We start from the raw sequence: 21,004 nt of genomic DNA, 5'->3' as shown, positions 1-21,004 counted from the left end.
GCCAGAATTCCAGATTACTTCCACTTTACCTCCTACTGTGACTGTGGCGATTCTTCCAAGGATTGAATGCTTGCTACTGACGCATTTCTGGTCTCGTATGTTATGACCTGGGATACTACTACCCCCCCCTTCTTGGCGTTTAAGGATTCAAATTCTATATCCTGGCCAGCAGAGGTGATGGTAGTAGTGGTCTGGTAGCTGCGGAGAATTGCGTTCTTGCTTTGGCCTGTGGATCGAGAGTCGGCTTGTCGTGCGCGCGAGCTTGCAAAGACAGAAGAGACTACGTCTCGCTGGGAGGTAAAAGTGCCCAGGATGGTGGGAAGATAGCGCACGAAGAAGGGCTTGAGAGATGCCAGTGAGGCAGCGAACTAGGTAAATGATCAGTATTTCGGGGAGTCTATAGACTGAAGAAGTAGGACATTGAACATACCACGCCGAGGTACATCTCGATGGTGCCGGAGATCCAGACCGGATAGGCAGCCCAGGTTTTATCGTATGTGGTGTTCATCTTATACACGTAGTAGACTCGTACGCTACCGGCAATACAGACTGCGAAACCTGCGCCGAAAAGGAGGACTAATACAAGGCGCTGTCTGTTGGGCAGTTTCAGGGCCATGACGGTCGGTATTGGCAAGATAACGACACAGAAATCGGTGAGAGTGTTCACTATGCCACCGGCCAGGAGATGCGCCGTTTCATTTATGCATTTCTGAGGCTTGGTTGACAGAGTCCAGTAAGCTGATATAGGGCTGTTTTCAAGGATCAATTAGCATATACCGTCGCATCAAGGGTATCTTTGATATGGACACTCAAGACTACCATACCGACAATTGAAGACGACCACTATGCAGAAGATGATCATTTCTAGTGCAACAATGGCCATGTTAACTATAACCAGCCACCGCAGGACAACTGAGTTCGTGCCAGCAGTAATCTTCCGTGTAAAACAGAGAAGGGAGAGCTTGGTGAGCGAGGAACCGATCGCAAAGAGGGCTTCTAGCGCTAGAGTGAGCTTCAGGCTCAGGACAAGCTCGTTGAGCGGCACATCCCAGACATGGCGGTTCCAACCGAACTTTTCTGCTCCCAGGACGGTGATGACACCACAGGCGATAGCAGGGATTGAGGCTGCGACTATGAATATATCATCCGAGCCAAAGCTCTTTGATAGATGGAGGCGAGTGAACACGCGGACGAGGACCACGGCGAAGGTCAACGGCGCGAAGATGGCAGTCAAAATGACGAGCGCAGGACCACGGACATGAGCTGGATTCTCATAGTTAGGCATGGGCCAACTAAGCATCACTGAAGGTGGTGGGAGCTGCATGGTTGCCCTGATGCTGATGGGGTATAATTTTGATGCTGCAGTCCTCAGGAGGATAAAGGCCTTGATACTGATGGGCCCTTCAACTCTGTATACGAAGGGGGGGGGGGACGAATAAACAGTTTATATCACAGCAAGGGGGGCTCTTTAGCCCTATGGGGATCTGATACGGATCGATCGGAAAACGTCACGGATGAAAATCAGCCAAAATCTTGCTGTCAATTATCCCATAGTGGCCAGGTTAGCGGCCTTGTAGGTGCTGTCAAAAGCTCACTTCTCCCTCCCTCTCCCCCTTAATGGCGAATACGAGAGAGGAAGAAGAGGAAGAACAAGAACAAGAACAAGCAAGACACTAGACGCCGGACGAGGGGACTCTAATCGGCATATCGACGGCCGTTGGACCAGATGGGGAGATCAACCGTGCCGTCTTCTTGTTGGCTTGAAGGATGTTCAAAGAGGGCATCTGCTGGCAATCTCTCGATAGGCGGCTCTGCCTATATAGCATAGCGGGGTTTATCGTGGCTACGCTGGAACTCGCACCAGCGGATGAGCCCCACGATCGATGTTTGGCCGACAGTAGCCTGGAGGGTCGAAGAGGATACCATAGGCCGGAGCTGGGCTAGATCCATGAAGGGGATCCAACCAGGGGACTCCCTAGGTATATAACCATAACATAGTACATGCAGTTCGCAGAGATCATGTACCATATATGCATATGTACGGAGCATGGGCGTACATAAACCAGGGGTCGAAACGGCTTCTATCTTCCCGGGATCAACGGCCATATTGGCAGCTGTCAACGACGAGACGGACAAGACATATCAATCCCGCCATTGCCTGAAAGAAGGAAATGCGCGAATCCGTCCAGCCGACTTGGAGAAGTCTAGTCTTGTCCTCCTTGCCCTTCCGCCGGGGTTGGCTGTTTCACATGTACCTTGAGAGAGCAAGCAAACATGCCGAACGATGCCGAATAGTAGAGAGAAGAGAAGACGATGGTTGTGTGAATAAACAGGATGGATATGCTCAACTCCAGCCTTACGACCAGGTTTAGAGCTCTGGTGTGGAGAGAGTAGTTAAGAGACCAATCTCCGTCAAACTTCCGTTCAGGGGCTACCAACGATTTGTCCTTGAAGGCGGGAGCAGCGAACAATGCTTGCTGTTGTCGTTGTGTTGGGACTCTCTCGAGTCCACCTGAAGATATTATATACGATATGTAGAGTGGTAAGTCGCTAGAATCCTCCGTCTTCAATATAAATTTTAATCTAGCGTTGGCCAAAGCAGTTTTTAATCTTTCCTTTTGCTGCCCAAGGAGGCCCACGAAGTGTTTAGTTCGTCCCACTGGGCAGGAAACATTTCATCTTGTCTGGATGGTTGGATCAAGGGGGAGATGCCTGTGACTAGCTAGAGAGCTGGTAGTGCCATGATAGTGGCCAAACGGTGGCGTTTGCCGTTGAAGTGGGTATAAACACAGCAATGTACATAAGTACTATGTACATACGATGTCTATACCTTGGATCAGTGAGGAGCATCTCGTATGTTCATTTAGTGCTAGGGATAGAGTCATGATTCCTACAGTCAACCAAATCAAGGGAATCTCAGGTGCGTCCCTGACGCAGGACATATGCAGTAGCATGTATGTATAGCCCTATAGTTACTGCTAATCGTAGTGTATATATATATATAGGACCTCCTCCTGTCTATATATACGAGAGCATGTTCAAAGATGGATTATTTGAATGCAAACCGGGACCCAGATATAATTATACGGCGTAGTAAGTCCCTTGTAATAACAACCAAACATCTCGTTCGTCCATCTCTTGATGGGAAAGACGTCACTCTTATGAAACCGCAGTTTGATGGTATACGCCTCTCTGCTCCTCGAGGGCATACGATAGCGATGTCCTATGACAACGCCCCAGGACCAGCACTGCTGGATAAACAACATCTTCGTGGCCTTTTCCCAGCAGCCAACCTCAGTGCGGTTCTGGAGAATCGGCCGGCCCAGGGAGTTCGTTGGAGTTACGGAGTACATGTCCTACAAGCTCCTTTCATACGTTGAATACTTCACCAGCCATGACTCTTGTTTCTTAATACACACTGAAGAGTACTCTGAAGACTGCTGAACCTGGTTGAAAGTCGAAAAGTGGGAAGCCTTTCGTGTCAGGCCGCCAGTTCTGATTATTCGACCAGCATCGAGCGACAAGGTGGAGAAAACTTCCAATGCAAAAAGACGGATAATTAACGCCCTCGGACTTCTAGCAACGATCTATCGCCAGCTAGTCAAAGATATAAGATTAATCGAAAAAATGACATCCTCTTTTCTCTCTTTTCTCAGTCCTGATAAATAATTGCTTCTTTTCGTTCTCACTTTGCCCGGTCGGTCAACATTCAAACGCGACATCTTGGAATACACCAATGAGATGAATATCCAACACTTTTACCGCTTCACTAAACCCTTGCAGAAAAAGGGAGAGGTTTTACAAGGGTTTATTCATCAGAAAATGTGCAAGCTTGACCAGTGAGCGTTGGACAACCGATGAGTTCACAAGGGGCTGCGTCTGCGACTATGAATGCATGTGAGTCTGCCCTTTGCCCAGTCGCGAGGCTGAGCATCTCCTTCTGCAATTCAGGCCTGGCCCAATAACATTATGGCAGACAAGATGGTTGAGAATCGAGAGTATACAGATGCCTCTACACCGCCGGGTGAGCATGAGCAAGTATGCTCAGAGGTTTGGGTATATATACCACCAGCCAGCCCAAGGGAATCTCTTGGTCATCGCGGATAACAACCCTAAAGATTGACTTGAGAAAAAGCACCAGAGAGGCCTTTACTGAAACCATGCCGAAGACACGCGCAAGGAATACTGTTTCTGAATGGGAACAGCACCGGGAGGAACTTAGGGAGCTGTACAAGAATAATACCGCGGGGGAGATAGCGGATTATATGAAAGGAGAGCGCCGTTTCTGTAAAACGTTAGTCCTTTTATCCTGCTACATGCTCCCAATGTATGTTGACCTTCTATAGGGAGCCTGAATACCGTCATCATTTCTCACAATGGGGTTTCAAAAAGTCCACGGCAAAAGAACGGTGGGAATATGCGTTTTGCATGACACGGAAACGGAAGCGAGAAGGAAAGGAAGAGACCGCTACGTATAGCCGCGGGAAACGGGTTTCTGAGGAAACGTTCAAGAAGGAGGTGGCTCGTAATGTTTCTCTCAGCTATCAGCATACGTGTCTGGAGGGTAAGGAAGATGATTCTTCTAATATAACTAGTGGGAATTCTCTCTGGTACTGATCGATTTTTATATCTCTAGTTCCGCCAACCCCCGATGGAATCAAAGTTTGCACTCCAGTGGATACCAACGACTACTGTGATCCAGGTAAGGCGGTTATTGGATTTGTCCAGCTAGAGAAAGCGTTTCTCTAACAGCTTATTCTTAATGTAGGCCCTCAGAGCCCAGGCTGTATCCAGGCTGACGCAGCTATTGATACTGGTATTTCTCTGCATCTGAATGATCTCCCTTGCTTTCAGTTTCAGAATGACCAGCTGAGCCTTTGTAAGGCTAATTCTCTGACTTATTGTCTGGAAATAGTGGGGAATTGCTGACTTGAAATAGTTGGAGCTCAAAATACAAGAGAGCTAGATATCAGCTCTTCTGATACTAGCTTTCAAACACCTTTTGATACCTTTCTAAATCTGATTGAGACTCTGGGAGATCCGTCTGCTTTTGATTTTAACTATACACTGCCTCAAAGTGCAATCGTGTACCAGCAATATTACTCCACGGCCCAAGATATACCACATAACAGTCAAGACAATGCGATTGTTGGATCCGTGCCCAAAGAGCTACTTCACGAGGCAAGAAAAATGCTTTCTGAATGTCTACAAGAACGCGGACACACGCTTGATTTTCCAGCGGGAGATGACATTGGCGATATTACGCGATCCCTGGAACCTGTCATGATTGAACAGCGCGACGGTGATCTGGCAAGAGGCACCAAAAAGCTCTTTGGACACTCAAAGTCAAATGCTTTACTCCAATTCTTTCAGTTCTGCGTCTATCTTTCTTCCAATAATCTCCTGACAGACTATAGAACAGAGAAATTGCTTCGATGGCTGACTAAAAATGGCTTTCGCTACTTGTTAAAGGACGTCCTTCGGTCCAAATCTACCACCGCCCAGGTTTTTGCCTCCAACTTGTTACGAATCGCGATGAGGCAGGGGGATATAGAAACATCGAAGATTCTGATTGATGCTGGAACGGAAACCGATGTACCGAGCGGTATGACAATCAGGAGTACTGCCCTTCAGGAAGCTCTTGACGTGGAAGGGCCCAATTGCATTCCACTAGTTAGGATGCTCCTAGACGCAGGGGCAAATCCAAATACAGGTGGAGAGGGGAGAACGCCTCTTTGTAGCGTGTTTGGCTATTGGAAACCTCACACCCTGGAACTTGTGCGGATGCTCCTTAAAGCGGGGGCAAAACCAGACCCACAGTTAGCTGCGACCAAAAAGACACCACTACAACTTGCGGTACGGCAGAGCCGACCCGACGTTGTACAGCTCCTGTTAGATGCAAAGGTAAACCCAAACAGGGCTGCATTAGGATGCCTCACTCCGTTACAACTTGCGTGCAAGCACAAAAACGCGGAAATTGTTGATATGCTGCTTGGCGCTGGGGCCGACGTCAATGCTACCCACACACCGCACAGGGACTCCGATGACCTACATATTTGTTCAAATTGCGAAGGCGGTGCTGAGACTTTCAGGACACCAATCCAGATTGCAGCTGAATACAGTAACTGGGAAGCCGTTCAGCTTCTCTTAGAATCTGGGGCAGAAGTCAATGCATCGTTATCAACATGCTGCGAGGAAGAGCTCAAAGATGAACTATCATATCCGGATTATGAGTATGATGAGGATGATTGGGTTTATTTCTATCCTATCCCTGTTTTTACTCCATTGCAAGCAGCAGTCAAGGCAGGGGAGATGGCCATGGTTCGTTTGCTTCTTAGCGTCGGTGCCCATATCGATGCCAGATCGCGGAACGACTACGGGTTTACTGCACTTCAGATTGCAGTACTAACTGGAAATAAAAGACTAGTTCTCCTTTTGCTACGGAAAGGGGCTGATATCAATGCTCCAGCTGGGCCGTATAATGGCCTGACTGCTCTTCAGGCTGCTGCAATGGGGTCGAACAACAACGAGTTGCTGACTCTCTTGATCAATTCTGGAGCTGGTGTTAATTTGCCCGCTAGTAAGAGGAGAGGCATGACTGCATTACAGGCTGCGGTGCGAGCAAGAAATATTGAAGCAGTTAATATATTGATAGATGCTGGAGCAGATGTCAATGCGAGACCTAGCGACGTCGGTGGAAAAACTGCTCTGCAGACTGCTGCATCTATGGATAATAACACAGAGATGGTGAAGACATTACTGAAAGCCGGAGCAGATATTAATGATGTACCAGGCCTCTTTGACAGGGTTATGGCGTTGTAAGCGGCAGTTAAGGCTGGCTAGAAAGAGACAGTCCAACTGCTTCTCAAAGCTGGAGCGACTGTTGATCTTCCAGCTCACCTGTCAAGCCACTCACCTCTCTTACAGGCAGCCAAAAGTGACAACATCGAAATTGCAAAGCTTCTTCTTTCAGCAGAAGCTGATCCTAATGTTCCCGCTAGCTACAATAACCCACTGACTCCTCTACAAGAAGCTGCACACAAAGGCAACATTACCTTGGTTGAGCTACTTTTAAGCTACGGTGCGGATGTCAACACTCCCGCATTCCTATCTGAAGGTAGAACATGTCTGCAGGCGGCGGCAGAAGGTGGTTCTTTGTCGGTAGTAAAAGCGCTATATCGGGCTGGAGCTGACCCTAATTTGCCGCCAGCGAGGATCTTTGGAGTTACAGCTCTTGAAGCCGCAGTGGAGAAGAAAAACTTCGAAATCGTCAAATTCCTACTTGAGAATGGCTCTACATTATCCGTCGCAAATCATGAGAGGAATATACTCAGTCTAGCAGTACGGACTTGGACTATCGACGAAGATCTGATCAAAATTTTGATTAAGGCCGGGGCAGATGTTAATCCAACTAGGATCGATATGGCTTCGGGTATTCCCGCCGGTCGTGTCCTTCTTCAGGACGCTGCCGAACGAGCTAGCTATAGCCTTGTACAGACAATTCTAAGCGCGGGTGCAGATGTTAACTTCCGGTCATGCTCTAAATATGGCCCCGTTACCGCGATCCAAGCCGCGGTAAGAAGCAGAAATATCGATATTGTACAAGCACTTCTTGATCGTGGTGCCAATATCAATGCGCCGGCTAATGAATCTTATCCTGGGTTCACTGCTCTTCAGGAGGCAGTGTCAAGCGGAAACTTGGATATTGTTCGGCTTCTCTTAGACAATAATGCTGACGTCAACGCCCCCCCAAGCCCTACTCATGGAAGGACTGCGCTGCAAGCAGCAGCGAGTAATGGAAACGTTCGGCTTATCAAGATTCTTCTCCAACGTGGCGCAGAGGTGAATGCCCCTGCTGCTTTAGACAGCGGAGTTACGGCACTCCAAGGTGCAGCAATTGCGGGAAACATTAGGATTGTCATGATGTTGCTTGCCGCAGGTGCTGATATCAATGGTGCACCGGCTATAAAGAATGGCCGTACAGCTATTGAAGGGGCAGCAGAAAACGGCAGGTTGGATACACTGCACTTATTGTTGAACCACCATCCGGATACTGAAGACTTGGAGCTTAAGCGAACGAGGGCTTCGAAATTGGCCTTTAAACATGGACATTTTGCAATTAGCAGATTCATAAAGGCCTATAGGAAAAACTAGGCTTTGCAATACATTGCCTACTGATCTGTTAGGAGTGGATAATTATAGGCTTTCCTCTCCCTATCCCTTCCGGTATAGTCATCGAGGAGTTGAATTACTACTCTTGAGGTGCATCGAGAGATTTATGAGAGCACTTCGATGATTTGTGTATCACTACCTAACCCATTAACAAAGCTTAATTTCCGATCAAAATCTAGTACGATGATTTCAGGAGTACTGCCCAAAAACAAAGAGCTGATTGAATGTGGGAAACAAAATTCTATAGCAGCTACATTAAAAGCAAACGCAGTCTCTCAATATTTCCTCATCGATATATCACCACTCTAATTTCTAATACAGTATACCTCAACCTTGAATTCCCTTTGAAACGACATGTTCTCTGCGAGAGCGGCTATTGAGAAGCGGATGGGGCCGAGGGTTCCATTGATATTTTCACCTGCTGGTGGTGAGGTTAGCTTATGCGTCGTCTGTCCTTCTTGGTTCAAGTAGATATCATACCATGTAGAATGTTGGAGCTTGAATATCCGCAGCAAGCGCATCATCAGACCGGGCTCTGTTCTTGGAGGGTAATATCTGTTAATCCCATGACTGATTAGCTTTCTCTCACAACATTTGATGAGCATTCAGAGATATTGAAAATACCATTATATTCACCCGGCCATGTCTGGAGATGCGATACGTAGGACCATAGTGCCAATAAAGCAGAAGGGCAAGTAACGAGAAGTGTAACAAGGGAGATGATAGCTTCGGTCGACAGAGCCATTTTATTCAGCCAAAAGCACAAATAGGTCAAACTGGTTAGAGGGACCCTTCCGGGCAGGACGTGAATTTATACCCAAAAAACTCCCACATTATATCTAGGGGCATCTATCATTTCTACTGTAAGGCATAGTATCGATGGCTGTGTAGGTGCTCTCAAATCCGACAATATGTTATTAACCAATAATATCCTTCATGCTGATGAAAGCCTATAGGCCGACACCACAATAATGACCCACAAGTAAAATAAGACTGAATGCAGGTGACAGCCAGTCAGCGAGCAACAAGTCTACAAGGGAATACTAACGTGAGCTAGCTAGCTCCTGCATATCGAGGGCTGAGCGAAATTTTGGAAATGGCCAATAGAAAAAGGGCTGAAAGTACTCCAGCGATAACCACCTAGGTATTATTTACATGAAACTTCCGGATAAAATAATATTTTTAAAGCACTTCTGTGTTTCATTAACACGAATTATAAGTACTCTGCTACAGGCATCTCTGTCTAAGGTCTAGAGAAGTCACACATCTCCTAGTCCATATATGTGTTTCTACCCTTTTAGTGGATGGAATGCATATAAAAACCTCTGAGTGAGGCCATGATTATCTCTTTTCCGGATAGTAGGTTTAATTCTTGCGGTTGTTTATTATATTTTATTTAATATTAAGTTGAATTCCGTGGTGATATCTCGAGCCTAGTGGTGAACAACTTATTTACTTCAAAGAAATTTAGGGTCTTTAACAGCATGTTGTCTTCCTTTTCCAACTTTCGAGTTACTTACATACATTTTACACTACTAATTGTCTTATTTGCACCTGGGATGTCTGCTCCATGTCCAAACTGTTGGCCTTTGTTCAGCTGCTGCTGTACAGACGAGAATTCTGATCAAGCCCAAGCGGATACGACAAAATTATGTGTATAATCTACCAATGAAGGAGTTTCAGTTAGTTATACTAAATTTTCCTGGAGTATCTGAAGCCGAGTATAGCTGGCTGCCAAATCAAGATTGGTGCCAAGACAAATAACGTCTCCACTACGCGCTTAAATGGTGGCAACTAGCGGGCCGATGACTTGGCAGGGACAAGGCGTGTAGCTGACGAATTAAATAAATGCTGTTATAATCAGTAGCATCTAGCAGTCAGTAGACAAGCTGCAGAGCTTGTATACAGAGTACCCCACAAGGCGTAGCATTTGTTACTGGTATAAAGTATTTCAGCTAAAGTTACTCTTATAGAGAGACATGGAGTAAATGGCACTAGTATTTTGTGAAAAGTTGGTAGATGAGGTGGTTTCAAGATATTGTAGAGACTTTACGATTCAAGATTTATCTCTTCTTTATTTATTATTTATCATTTGTATTACCACTTTTCTTTATGTGTTTCATTTCTTTCTCTTTTTCCTCTCATATTTCGTTCATTTTTTTAAATCTTGATTTGAGCCTCAACCAATCACGTGACTATAACACTGTATCACGTGATAAAAACTACTCTCGGCGCTTCTTTTTTTTTTTTATGGACTTGGACTTTTTTCTGGTTCACATCAAAATATTTTGCTTCCCGTCTTTCTCACTCAGTATCGTTCTGATATCGCCATACTTGTGCTAGGAGCCTTTCTTGCTGCCTCACTTAGCGACCGAAACACTGTGTGCCCATGACACTATGGCCTTCGGTTGTTACAGAATAAGCTTCTCGATATTGTGAGAGGTAGCGAGCAGATATGGAGGACCGCATCCTCGACACCCCTCTACGGAACATGGCTGCAGCGCGCAAGGCTCTGTATATGGGCACCGAAGCAGCCTCTGATGCCCATGAGGCTTTGGAACAGGATACAATAGCTACTGTTCCCATCAACGGCGAGCAACCACTCCTACCGACTCAACCGACCCAAATCTTGACCCAACCCACCCAAATCGTCCAGCATGCGAATCATGCAAAGCTCTCGCCACAGCGTAGCTCCGTGGTCCAAGTAGCTGGCTCATCCCCTCTCGGCCCATCAGTGCAAGGCTCGAATCGGAATTTCTCAGAGTCCATTGCACCTAGCGGAACCCACTTTCGACCTCCAGCCTTTGCCACAGGCCCAGTCAGAAGAACACCGGTCATAGATCTTAGCGAAGATGATGGGCCTACCTACCGCGGTGGGTCTTCAGACGATGATTTTTCTACTGTGCGAACTACAGATATAAGGCCCTCGACGTTTGCAAAAGCAGCTCAAAGCCCGGAGAAAGATGGAGACATACCATCGCCTGTTTCAGCATCTGGAAGTTCTCTAGCCAAATTTCGCGAAATCACCGCAGCTGCATTCTATAACTCAGACCTACAAAAGGGCCAAAAACGATCCGCTGATAATGCGAACATAGCAACGAGCCTTTCAGAAGTGTGCAATAAACGAAATCGGACTGCATCCATTATGTCTGACGACAACAACATTCAGCTTATTCAAATAGAAGATTTCACTCTAAAAACCAAAGTTCAGAGATTATGCTCAGTATACCCCAATAAATCAGTTAAGTTTTGTCTGGATACCCTTATGCAGCATCGCGGTAATTACCAACATGCTCTTGAGTATATTGCAACGTCGGAAGAAAGAAACCCCACAAATCAAATGTCCGAGGATGAATTGAGCTTGGATTGCGAGCTTCCTCGAGTCTCTGCTGTAAAACAGCAAATTAAATCCAAGGGTCGAATCCAGGATAAGTGGACTGCCAGCCAACAGCCCATGCTTCCCCGCCCAGAGTCAGACGAGAAGCCGCAGGCACCACGCCGGCGTCTAATACGAGGGCCTAAATCCCGTCAGGAATCACCTGCGGATACCACTAACTCCGAACAATCTACACTCCTTAAGCCACCCAAAAAGCTTGCTGCACGTGGTAGAGCTCGGCCAGCCTCCCCAAAAATCCCTCTTGAGGACGACTACTCTTCAGGCTCAGAAGCTGAAATTCAAACTCCTGACGATGGATCCCAGGAAGCAAAGGTCTTGGATTTTTTTAATTCATGTTCTCCAGATGATCTGGCTGATATTGCCGAGATTACACTTGAAGTTGCAAGCGAATTCATTGCACAAAGGCCATTCTCGACATTAGCTTCTGCGCGACGTGTCTCGATTGAACAACCCGATACCTCAGGAAAACCTCCAAGTAAAAAGAAAATCTCCAAGAAGCTTTTCGGAGATAAAGTGGTTGACAAATGTTTGGATATGTGGATAGGTTACGAGGCAGTTGATGCATTGGTCGCGCAATGTGAATCTCTTGGAAAACCCATAGCAACAGAGATAGAACGTTGGGGAGTGGACATATTTGGGTCGAGGAAGGATGGCGGCGAATTGGAACTAGTTTCTCTTGACAAGGCATCGCCAGATGGAATCCAAGACTCTGGTATTGGAAGCCCGTCTAGTCGTCGATGCTCGAGCGAGGATGCGGACGACATCAAAGATAAATCCCGAGGCAGAAAATTCATTTCCCAGCCTGCTATAATGAGTGACACAATTACGATGAAGGATTATCAAGTTGTTGGAATTAACTGGCTCAAATTGGTCTATGACCAAGGCCTTAGTTGTATTCTTGCCGATGATATGGGGCTAGGAAAGACCTGCCAAGTTATTGCTTTCCTTTCCCATCTCCTTGAAATAGGTGTTACTGGGCCTCATTTGGTCGTTGTCCCAGCTTCGACCCTTGAGAACTGGCTCCGCGAGTTTTCCCTATTCTGTCCAAAGCTCAAGACAATGCCCTACTATGCAGGCCAAGCTGCCCGAGCAGAAATTAGACAGGAAATAGAGGACAACAAGGATAATATCAACGTTGTCATCACAACCTACACCATTGCGAAAGCCAAGGTCGATGCGGCATTCCTTCGGTCGATGAATTTTCATGTTTGTGTTTACGATGAGGGCCATATGCTGAAAAGCAGTAAATCTCAACTCTATGAGAAGCTTATCCGCATACCAGCACAGTTCCGTCTACTTCTTACTGGTACTCCTCTTCAAAACAACCTCCAGGAGCTAGCTTCATTGCTTGGGTTCATCCTACCCTCAGTTTTCAGAGAACGGAAGGATGATCTCGAGTACATATTCAGGGCCAAGGCTAAAACAGTGGATGATACACACTCGGCCTTGCTATCAGCACAGCGAATTGCTCGAGCAAAATCCATGCTTATGCCATTTGTATTGCGGCGTAAAAAGCATCAGGTGATTGACCTGCCCGCTAAAATTTCCCGTGTTGAGTACTGCGAAATGAATGAGTTTCAACAGGAGATTTACCAGAACGAGATCGAGTCAGTGAAGCAGCATATAGCCGACCGAGCGGCGGGAAAGAAATCGACGAGAAACAAATCATCTAACATCCTGATGAAATTGCGACAAGCCGCAATTCATCCACTTTTCTACCGTCGGTTCTACGATGATAAGACACTAAGTCGAATGTCGAAGGCATGCCTGAAAGATGAAAAGTGGGCGCATTCTGACCCTGACCAAATTTACACTGAACTTCGCGAATACAATGATTTCGAATGTCATACCCTATGTACAGGCAGCCCCGCCTCACTTGGCAGGTTCTCGCTCAAAAATAAGGAATGGATGATGTCTGGGAAAGTCGATAAGCTTTGCGAGCTCCTGACTAATTTTATCGCAAACGGCGACCGGATTTTAATATTCTCCCAGTTCACGATGGTCATGGACATCCTGGAGCAGGTCCTGGAGACACAAAATATCAAATTCTTCCGCCTCGACGGGACGACCAGTGTTGAAGACCGACAATCAATCCTCGATGCCTTCCATGAGCAAGTGGATATTCCGGTGTTTATGCTGTCAACGAAGGCCGGCGGCGCAGGGATAAACTTGGCCTGCGCTAACAAAGTAATCATATTCGACTCGAGCTTTAATCCGCAGGAAGACATACAGGCGGAAAACCGTGCCCACCGTGTCGGCCAGACACGTGAGGTCGAAGTGGTACGCCTTGTGACAAGGGGAACAATCGAAGAGCAGATCCATGCACTCGGACAGACAAAACTAGCGTTGGATCAGAGAGTTGCAGGGGAAGATGAAGGCGCACCGTTCGGCGGAAAACGGGACGATGAAAACCTTAAGGCAGTGGAGGAGCTGGTCATATCGACACTTGAATTGGAGGGCCAGAATAGCTCTTGATGCCATGCACCGTTATCATTACACATCACGTCACTCCCCCCTTGTTCTGGCTCCATTCTCCGTACTTGCTGTGTGGCCTCCATCTATCTGGCTGATGCCTTCGCCCTCCGATTAACAGATACCCCATTTTCGATGCCGGCCATGTGAAGATACCCCCTTGGCCAACATAGATTTCTTGTATCAATCTCGCATGTCTGGGGGCGAACCAGTGCCTGATGAGCTGTCGGCTCGCCTATTTCACCAGCACCTCATAGGCTCCCACTTAGAGTTAACTTACAGCCTAGAATTCCACTAAGAAGTGTTCCTGACCTTCCTGAACCTTCTAGCTGAAGATAATCAGGGTCTTAAACACTGAAATATAGATAATATATACGTCCGAGAGTCTAATCCCGTAAAAATAAAGCGGGCTGTCAAGTCAATATCAAAGTGTTCTATAGATATCTCGCAACGCAGCCAAGCGATGTCTCTCCTCGATGGCACCGGTGATATGTGCAAGAGTAGATGGATGTAGGATGGCCACTTACATATGATATACATGGCCGGTAACTATATACTTTTAACCGTGGCAATGATAAGACCGGAATATTAAACATGGGCTCTCTTGGCTGCTGGTTACCCCTGGCTGCGGATTTCTTATATTGCACTTTCTTATATACTTATGCATCCTACCTACATATACAGGATGCTGGGCGGAGCGCCTCGGAAACGCCGTTTTGGGAAATCTTCGACTTCACGCTCAACATAACGACAACGACGGCGACAGTGGACAATGACAACCCAGAATATTCTACGAGCACTAAACTCGCTGTCGAAGCCATCCCTTGGTTACAGCAAGGAGAATCCACCGACGTGCCCGGCCTACAGGACGTCATCACTCTCTGCTTCTACCCCAGAGTTAAGTCACGCTTGCGGCGGGAACAGCGTTATCTCGCCCGCTTCGCTTCGACCCAGGCAAGGGCCCAAACCCATGGCATCCGTATAACTGATATGTGTGTGGAATAAGATCATCCGACTGTAGCCTTTCTTTTCGCGTGGAGCTGGGCACCTAGAATAATCCTCCTCGACCGTGGACATGGGAGAAGCAGAGAGGCAAACGAAAAGCTAAGAGTTTCTTAACTCCATGATGCCAGTCCATAGAGACAACACTAATACAGACGAAGGACCATACTACTATGTAATACGGGGAGAGCTCATTTCAAGGACTGGGGAACACGATCTCGATCCTCTCGGCATGCTCTCCAGGAAGAGTTAATCTACGCCAGCCCGTCGCCCAAATGTCACCTCAAGAAAGTCCCAGAACTCGCTATATCCTTGCTTGCTCCTCGTGACGACAGTTGGACCGCAATTAAAAGCTGGGCGAAAACTTCGAGAAGGGAGGCCAAAGGGAGATTTCCATAATTTGCCTCTGGGTTCCCCATATTTACTTGGAAAACCAAGCCACGCCGCCTCTCGTTTCGGCCTGTTCTTTTTTTTTGTCACCAGTCACCAGCCAGGTCTTGCTTGCTGTCTCTTGCCGCCTACATAGTATGTTGCTTTTTGTTTCTTCGGGATAAATGGAACCTCTTGGCCTTGGCGACGGTGGAGAGGAATTAATATCCCCATCCCAAGGTCGAAAAATTTATATCCCCGATCAATAGATATCATGGCCAGATACCACGACAGCATGACACATCTATCCAGTATGTCTCGCGGAAGACCAAAGCCGAAGACGAATATGGACATCCCGGGCTGCTCCCCGGCATTGACGCTGCGGAGAATGGGGTACGATAACTATGCCTGCTCTTCACTGAAGATAACAATGGGCGAGTTGTACAGTTATCTCGCTCTGTGAGACCCCTAACCGCCAAGGAAGCTAGATAGGTGAAGCGAGCAGTTTAGCATGATGGATGATATCCCTGCTTGCAGGGATCGACAGCAGAGGAAAATCAGCTTTGCATGGGGTTCGAGCTGGGGAATGCCTGGGGGACCTGCAAGTTATACGCTCGCCTACTATACTATGGTACATCCAGCTCAGCAATTGACTTGCGGGGGAAGGCGGGGGAGAAATAGACAGGCACAGCTTTTTCCACCCAGAATCAAATTCCGAGGAGAGACATCCAACCCGAAGCAGCAAAGTTTTGGAAGAAAGCCCTACTCTGCTCTGGGTTCCTGGATGCACACCCATGCGATCAAGAGCGAAATCCCGAACAACCGGCAGGTTGCGGCCGTGGGAATGGGAAATTTGGTCCCCGTAATGAACCGAGAGAGATGACTCGAGAGAGGACGGGCTACTGAAAAAAAAAAAAAACGGTTGACCTCAGCCTCCGGGCAGCTGGTGTATATTAAGCAGCTCGTCCCCAGCTTTTGGATGAGATCGGCAGGATCTTCGACGAGGAAATCCCATCTCAATAGCTACCTCTTCCCAAAGTGCCCTTCATCCCTTCGTTTTGCACATCACAGAAACCATCATGAAGACACAGTTGTTGAGTCTGGGAGTTGCCCTCACGGCCATCTCTCAGGGCGTTATTGCTGAGGATGCCTTGAACTGGCCATTCAAGCCGTTGGTTAATGCTGTGAGTATATACACAAGATCGATCGATCGTCCTCTTGTCCCTGTCACTTATCGCTCTACAGTAAGCAAAAATACTGGAGAATCATGTGCTGATGTAAATGTATAGGATGACCTGCAAAACAAGATTAAGCTCAAGGATCTTATGGCTGGCGTACAGAAACTCCAAGACTTCGCCTACGCTCACCCTGAGAAGAATCGAGTATTCGGTGGTGCTGGCCACAAGGATACCGTCGACTGGATCTACAATGAGCTCAAGGCTACCGGCTACTACGATGTGAAGATGCAGCCACAAGTCCACCTGTGGTCTCATGCTGAGGCAGCTGTCAATGCCAATGGCAAGGATCTCACTGCCAGTGCCATGTCCTACAGCCCTCCAGCCGACAAGATCACTGCCGAGCTTGTCCTGGCCAAGAACATGGGATGCAATGCTGTATGTGCGCCCCTTTTCCATTCTATATATCGACTGGTCGCTTGGAAATTCAGAAGAGCTGACAATTGCAAACAGACTGATTACCCAGAGGGTACCAAGGGCAAGATTGTCCTCATCGAGCGTGGTGTCTGCAGCTTTGGCGAGAAGTCCGCTCAGGCTGGCGATGCAAAGGCTATTGGTGCCATCGTCTACAACAACGTCCCTGGAAGCTTGGCCGGCACCCTGGGTGGCCTTGACAACCGCCATGCTCCAACTGCTGGAATCTCTCAGGCTGATGGAAAGAACCTCGCTAGCCTTGTCGCCTCTGGCAAGGTTACCGTCACCATGAACGTTATCAGCAAGTTTGAGAACAGGACTACGTGAGTATTGTTCCATACTTTGGTCAACAATGATATATACACGTACTAACACTGCTCTATAGCTGGAACGTCATTGCCGAGACCAAGGGAGGAGACCACAACAACGTCATCATGCTCGGTTCTCACTCTGACTCTGTCGACGCCGGCCCTGGTATCAACGACAACGGCTCCGGTACCATTGGTATCATGACCGTTGCCAAAGCCCTCACCAACTTCAAGGTCAACAACGCCGTCCGCTTCGGCTGGTGGACCGCCGAGGAGTTCGGCCTTCTCGGCAGCACTTTCTACGTCGACAGCCTTGACGACCGTGAACTGCACAAGGTCAAGCTGTACCTCAACTTCGACATGATTGGCTCCCCCAACTTCGCCAACCAGATCTACGACGGAGACGGCTCCGCCTACAACATGACTGGCCCCGCCGGATCTGCTGAAATCGAGTACCTGTTCGAGAAGTTCTTCGATGACCAGGGAATCCCACACCAGCCCACCGCCTTCACCGGCCGCTCCGACTACTCTGCCTTCATCAAGCGCAACGTCCCTGCCGGAGGTCTGTTTACTGGTGCTGAGGTCGTCAAGACCGCCGAGCAGGCTAAGCTATTTGGCGGCGAGGCTGGCGTTGCTTATGACAAGAACTACCACGGCAAGGGCGACACTGTAGACAACATCAACAAGGGTGCTATCTACCTCAACACTCGAGGAATCGCGTATGCCACTGCTCAGTATGCTAGTTCGCTGCGCGGATTCCCAACCCGCCCAAAGACGGGTAAGCGTGACGTGAGCCCCCGTGGCCAGTCTATGCCTGGTGGTGGATGCGGACACCACAGCGTCTTCATGTAAAGAGATTTTAATGTTTCCAGCTGTTATGAACCTAGCTTTCTAGAGTATAAATTATAATTATACCATTTTTTCAATTATCTATCTTGTCTTGTAGTCTTGTATGTGGTTTGCGCGTGATTTTCTTGAAAGTATTTTTCATGAGCCGGTAGCCCCGGCGTTCGAAGATGAAAGGATAAGAAAATGAACCATGACCAACGGGAAATGTATTTTAATGCTCCCCTCGAGATGCTCCAGAACGCCAAGCCGTATCGTATATAGAAAGAGTGAAGATGCAGGAAAAGAGAGTACAGCTCCGTGTAACCTTTTATGCGGTGATTTGGCTGGCGAGCGTATCACCTGTCATGGCACTAGAGTTGATTGACATGTCGATGTCCCTGGCGGCAGGAGGCGTAGTCGTAAGATCGGTCTTTGCTACTTTCTCATGGATGGGCGGCGCCAGGAGTTCTGCGCTCCGCTTGATGCCCGCCTCTGTCCTGTCGGAAATGCCTAGGATGCTGTCGACCTTGTTAGCGGCAGGGAGTAGGTCGTCAAAGCCCAGGACGGTGCAGCAGTGGGTGTATGTTCTGGCGGCCTTGGCGACCTGAGCGGTCTTGTCCTTGCCGGGCAAGAAGATGTTGAGAAGGTACTTTGTGTTGCCCCATTTGTTCTCGCATTCCATGGCGGTGCTGATGTATTCGTGAGCGAGGTCACGCCACGACGCCAGCCCGCCGTCTGCAGCGCTACGGAAGCAGGAGAAGTTCGACTCTGCCGATGTGGCTATCATGGCGCCATCGACGTCGTACTGGCTCATGAGCGCGAGGGCGTGGTCTCTGGACTTGACGTCTCCGTTCATGAGGCATGCCACGCCCGCGGAGCGACAGATGGAGGCTATCATGGGCAGCTGGTCGCGTATGGCAGCCTCGCGGGGGCGCATGGGCGTTGTGCGACAGTGAACGGTCAGCCCTGTGATGCCGGTGGCACAGAGGGCGGTGACCAGCCTTTCGGTCTGTTCAGGGTCTTTGAGGATGCGTATCTTGACGGAGATACCGATCTGCCAGGGCTGGCCGACCTCGCGCACGAGCGCCTCGAGGATCGAGACGAGCCGGTCCGGGGTCTGCAGGAGGGCGGCACCCATGCCGCCAAGGGTGCTGAAGGGCTTTGGACACCCGGCGTTCACGTCAATGCCGGAGACGTCGTCCGCAACGACTCTGGCAGCCTGGACGGCGAGTTCCGGCGAGGCGGTGCCCAGCTGGAAGACGAGCCTGCCCTTCTCCCTGGCCGGGTCGATGCGATAGATGACTGATACCTTGTCAGAAGCCGGGCCTGGGTGCGAGGGGATCCGGGTGAACTCGACGGTCTGGTTTCGAGGGTTGACACGCCTGACGGCGCCAATAAGAGAGCGGTCGATGGTCTCTGGGCCCCAGACGAGGTCTGCACCGTACCTCAGCGAGACGAGGCGGGAGGGCAGCTCGCCGGAGCGCACCATGGGCGCAAGCACGATTTTTCCACGGTAGTCGACTCCATGTTGAGGGATGGGCACTCTAGCCTGTGACGTGACCGAATTCGTTCCCAGGGCCATGACGGAGCGGATCAGCCTGTTCATATCATCTCCCACTCTGTCGTGCCCAATACTGTCGTCGCTATCGCTCTCTATCGCTCTCTATCACTCTCTATCGCTCTCTATCACTCTCTGTCTTGCCTGCAAATCTCTTGATGAGTCTTTTTTCCTTCTAGACGGTAATATTTGTAAGCACTTACCTAAGCATGGAATCTAGATCGGGAAAACCAAACATCAAGAGAAGAAGAAGAAGAAACCAGCGAAGCAGCCACGCAGCAAGCAGTCAAGAGGCCAGCAGTCAAGAGGCCAGCAGCAGCTGAAGCAGAAGCGAGCGGCGGCATCGATTGACTCGTCTAACAGGTCTTGTTTTGGCTTGAAACGGCCGTGAGACGCATCCTAGCTGTATCCTTGCATCAGAAGCACGACAGCTCGGCAGTTCATCGAGGAAAACAGCATCAATTGAGAGAGCAGCCGGGCAGGAGAAGGCATCAATTGCATCCAGCTCGGCTGGAGTATCATACTGTCGTCTGAGGAACTGCGAAGGCTGAGCGTCGTGAAGTGTCCGGTTGAAGGGTGAAGTTGACGCTGTCGAGGTCGAAAGTTCAGGGTCTTCGATGGCCGGCAGAATCGCCCCCACAATCTCCGAGGCTGCCCTCCGCCTCCGCCGCCTTCGCTGCCCCTCGTCGACTTCTTCTTCTCTTCTTCCTCGCTCAGCTTCATCTTCTTCTTCCTCTCCTCTCTCTTCATCCAGACTGGCGCCAGCAAGTATCAGTCGCACTGCCTTGTTATCACGGCATCTCTCTACGTCTTCGTCATCCAGCATGTCCAGCTACACCGTCCGCAACGTCGGTGCGCTCAACACCCTCGAGTGGAGGGCCTTCATCGAGAAGGATGGCGTCCCGGTCTCGCCCTTCCACGATATCCCTCTCTATGCTGATGAGAAGAAGACCATCCTCAACATGATCGTTGAGATCCCTCGCTGGACCAACGCGAAGCAGGAGGTGAGTCTGTCCGGCAAAGTCGATATACGTCCACGCTGACACTGGCAGATCTCCAAAGACGACTTCATGAACCCCATCAAGCAGGACACCAAGAAGGGCAAGCTTCGCTTCGTCCGCAACTGCTTCCCACACAAGGGCTATCTCTGGAACTACGGTGCTTTCCCACGCGTGAGTCCAGTCTCTGCAAGATCCTGAAACACGGGATGTGCTAACTGCACAGACCTGGGAGGACCCCAATGTCGTCC

The 21,004-nt window shown here is 48.9% G+C and overlaps 9 protein-coding genes across 9 annotated transcripts in view; 6 read left to right on the top strand and 3 right to left on the bottom strand.

The window, feature by feature from the left end:
* Nucleotides 1–32: 32 nt before the first annotated feature.
* Nucleotides 33–1,324, bottom strand: MCYG_06205 (uncharacterized protein; the record flags this gene model as incomplete). Its single annotated transcript, XM_002844195.1, has 3 exons — nucleotides 33–368; nucleotides 431–749; nucleotides 825–1,324. The coding sequence occupies 3 exons, from the start codon at nucleotides 1,322–1,324 to the stop codon at nucleotides 33–35; spliced, it is 1,155 nt and encodes a 384-aa protein (XP_002844241.1).
* A 1,496-nt stretch (nucleotides 1,325–2,820) lies between these two features.
* On the top strand, nucleotides 2,821–3,380 carry MCYG_06204 (uncharacterized protein; the record flags this gene model as incomplete). Its single annotated transcript, XM_002844194.1, has 3 exons — nucleotides 2,821–2,853; nucleotides 2,897–2,920; nucleotides 3,006–3,380. 3 exons carry the CDS (start codon nucleotides 2,821–2,823, stop codon nucleotides 3,378–3,380), a joined length of 432 nt encoding a protein of 143 aa, XP_002844240.1.
* Nucleotides 3,381–3,969: 589 nt separating this feature from the next.
* Nucleotides 3,970–8,154, top strand: MCYG_06203 (ankyrin repeat protein; the record flags this gene model as incomplete). Its single annotated transcript, XM_002844193.1, has 7 exons — nucleotides 3,970–4,056; nucleotides 4,119–4,294; nucleotides 4,347–4,564; nucleotides 4,637–4,702; nucleotides 4,769–4,879; nucleotides 4,940–6,807; nucleotides 6,844–8,154. The coding sequence occupies 7 exons, from the start codon at nucleotides 3,970–3,972 to the stop codon at nucleotides 8,152–8,154; spliced, it is 3,837 nt and encodes a 1,278-aa protein (XP_002844239.1).
* Nucleotides 8,155–8,477: 323 nt separating this feature from the next.
* MCYG_06202 (uncharacterized protein) lies at nucleotides 8,478–8,917 on the bottom strand (the record flags this gene model as incomplete). Its single annotated transcript, XM_002844192.1, has 2 exons — nucleotides 8,478–8,707; nucleotides 8,797–8,917. 2 exons carry the CDS (start codon nucleotides 8,915–8,917, stop codon nucleotides 8,478–8,480), a joined length of 351 nt encoding a protein of 116 aa, XP_002844238.1.
* Nucleotides 8,918–10,627: 1,710 nt separating this feature from the next.
* On the top strand, nucleotides 10,628–14,044 carry MCYG_06201 (Fun30p; the record flags this gene model as incomplete). Its single annotated transcript, XM_002844191.1, has 1 exon — nucleotides 10,628–14,044. The coding sequence occupies one exon, from the start codon at nucleotides 10,628–10,630 to the stop codon at nucleotides 14,042–14,044; it is 3,417 nt and encodes a 1,138-aa protein (XP_002844237.1).
* A 591-nt stretch (nucleotides 14,045–14,635) lies between these two features.
* Nucleotides 14,636–15,442, top strand: MCYG_06200 (uncharacterized protein; the record flags this gene model as incomplete). Its single annotated transcript, XM_002844190.1, has 2 exons — nucleotides 14,636–15,033; nucleotides 15,199–15,442. The coding sequence occupies 2 exons, from the start codon at nucleotides 14,636–14,638 to the stop codon at nucleotides 15,440–15,442; spliced, it is 642 nt and encodes a 213-aa protein (XP_002844236.1).
* A 1,049-nt stretch (nucleotides 15,443–16,491) lies between these two features.
* On the top strand, nucleotides 16,492–18,243 carry MCYG_06199 (leucine aminopeptidase 1; the record flags this gene model as incomplete). Its single annotated transcript, XM_002844189.1, has 4 exons — nucleotides 16,492–16,596; nucleotides 16,702–17,025; nucleotides 17,101–17,384; nucleotides 17,447–18,243. 4 exons carry the CDS (start codon nucleotides 16,492–16,494, stop codon nucleotides 18,219–18,221), a joined length of 1,488 nt encoding a protein of 495 aa, XP_002844235.1.
* Nucleotides 18,244–18,525: 282 nt separating this feature from the next.
* MCYG_06198 (tRNA-dihydrouridine synthase 2) lies at nucleotides 18,526–19,839 on the bottom strand (the record flags this gene model as incomplete). Its single annotated transcript, XM_002844188.1, has 1 exon — nucleotides 18,526–19,839. One exon carries the CDS (start codon nucleotides 19,801–19,803, stop codon nucleotides 18,526–18,528), a length of 1,278 nt encoding a protein of 425 aa, XP_002844234.1.
* Nucleotides 19,840–20,579: 740 nt separating this feature from the next.
* The window catches only part of MCYG_06197 (inorganic pyrophosphatase), a gene marked incomplete at both ends in the record, with an annotated part of 1,063 nt that continues 638 nt past the window's right edge, over nucleotides 20,580–21,004 (top strand). The window contains 2 exons of the mRNA XM_002844187.1: nucleotides 20,580–20,759; nucleotides 20,808–20,927. Of these exons, the coding sequence (XP_002844233.1) occupies nucleotides 20,580–20,759; nucleotides 20,808–20,927 (300 nt within the window). The remainder of the gene's footprint in view (nucleotides 20,760–20,807; nucleotides 20,928–21,004) is intronic.

Source organism: Microsporum canis, genomic scaffold (assembly GCF_000151145.1).
Source record: "Microsporum canis CBS 113480 supercont1.6 genomic scaffold, whole genome shotgun sequence".
In the NCBI taxonomy this organism is placed as follows: domain Eukaryota; kingdom Fungi; phylum Ascomycota; class Eurotiomycetes; order Onygenales; family Arthrodermataceae; genus Microsporum; species Microsporum canis.
The sequence above is the reverse complement of the archived record's forward strand: the minus strand, read 5'-3'. Positions and strand labels throughout refer to the sequence as shown.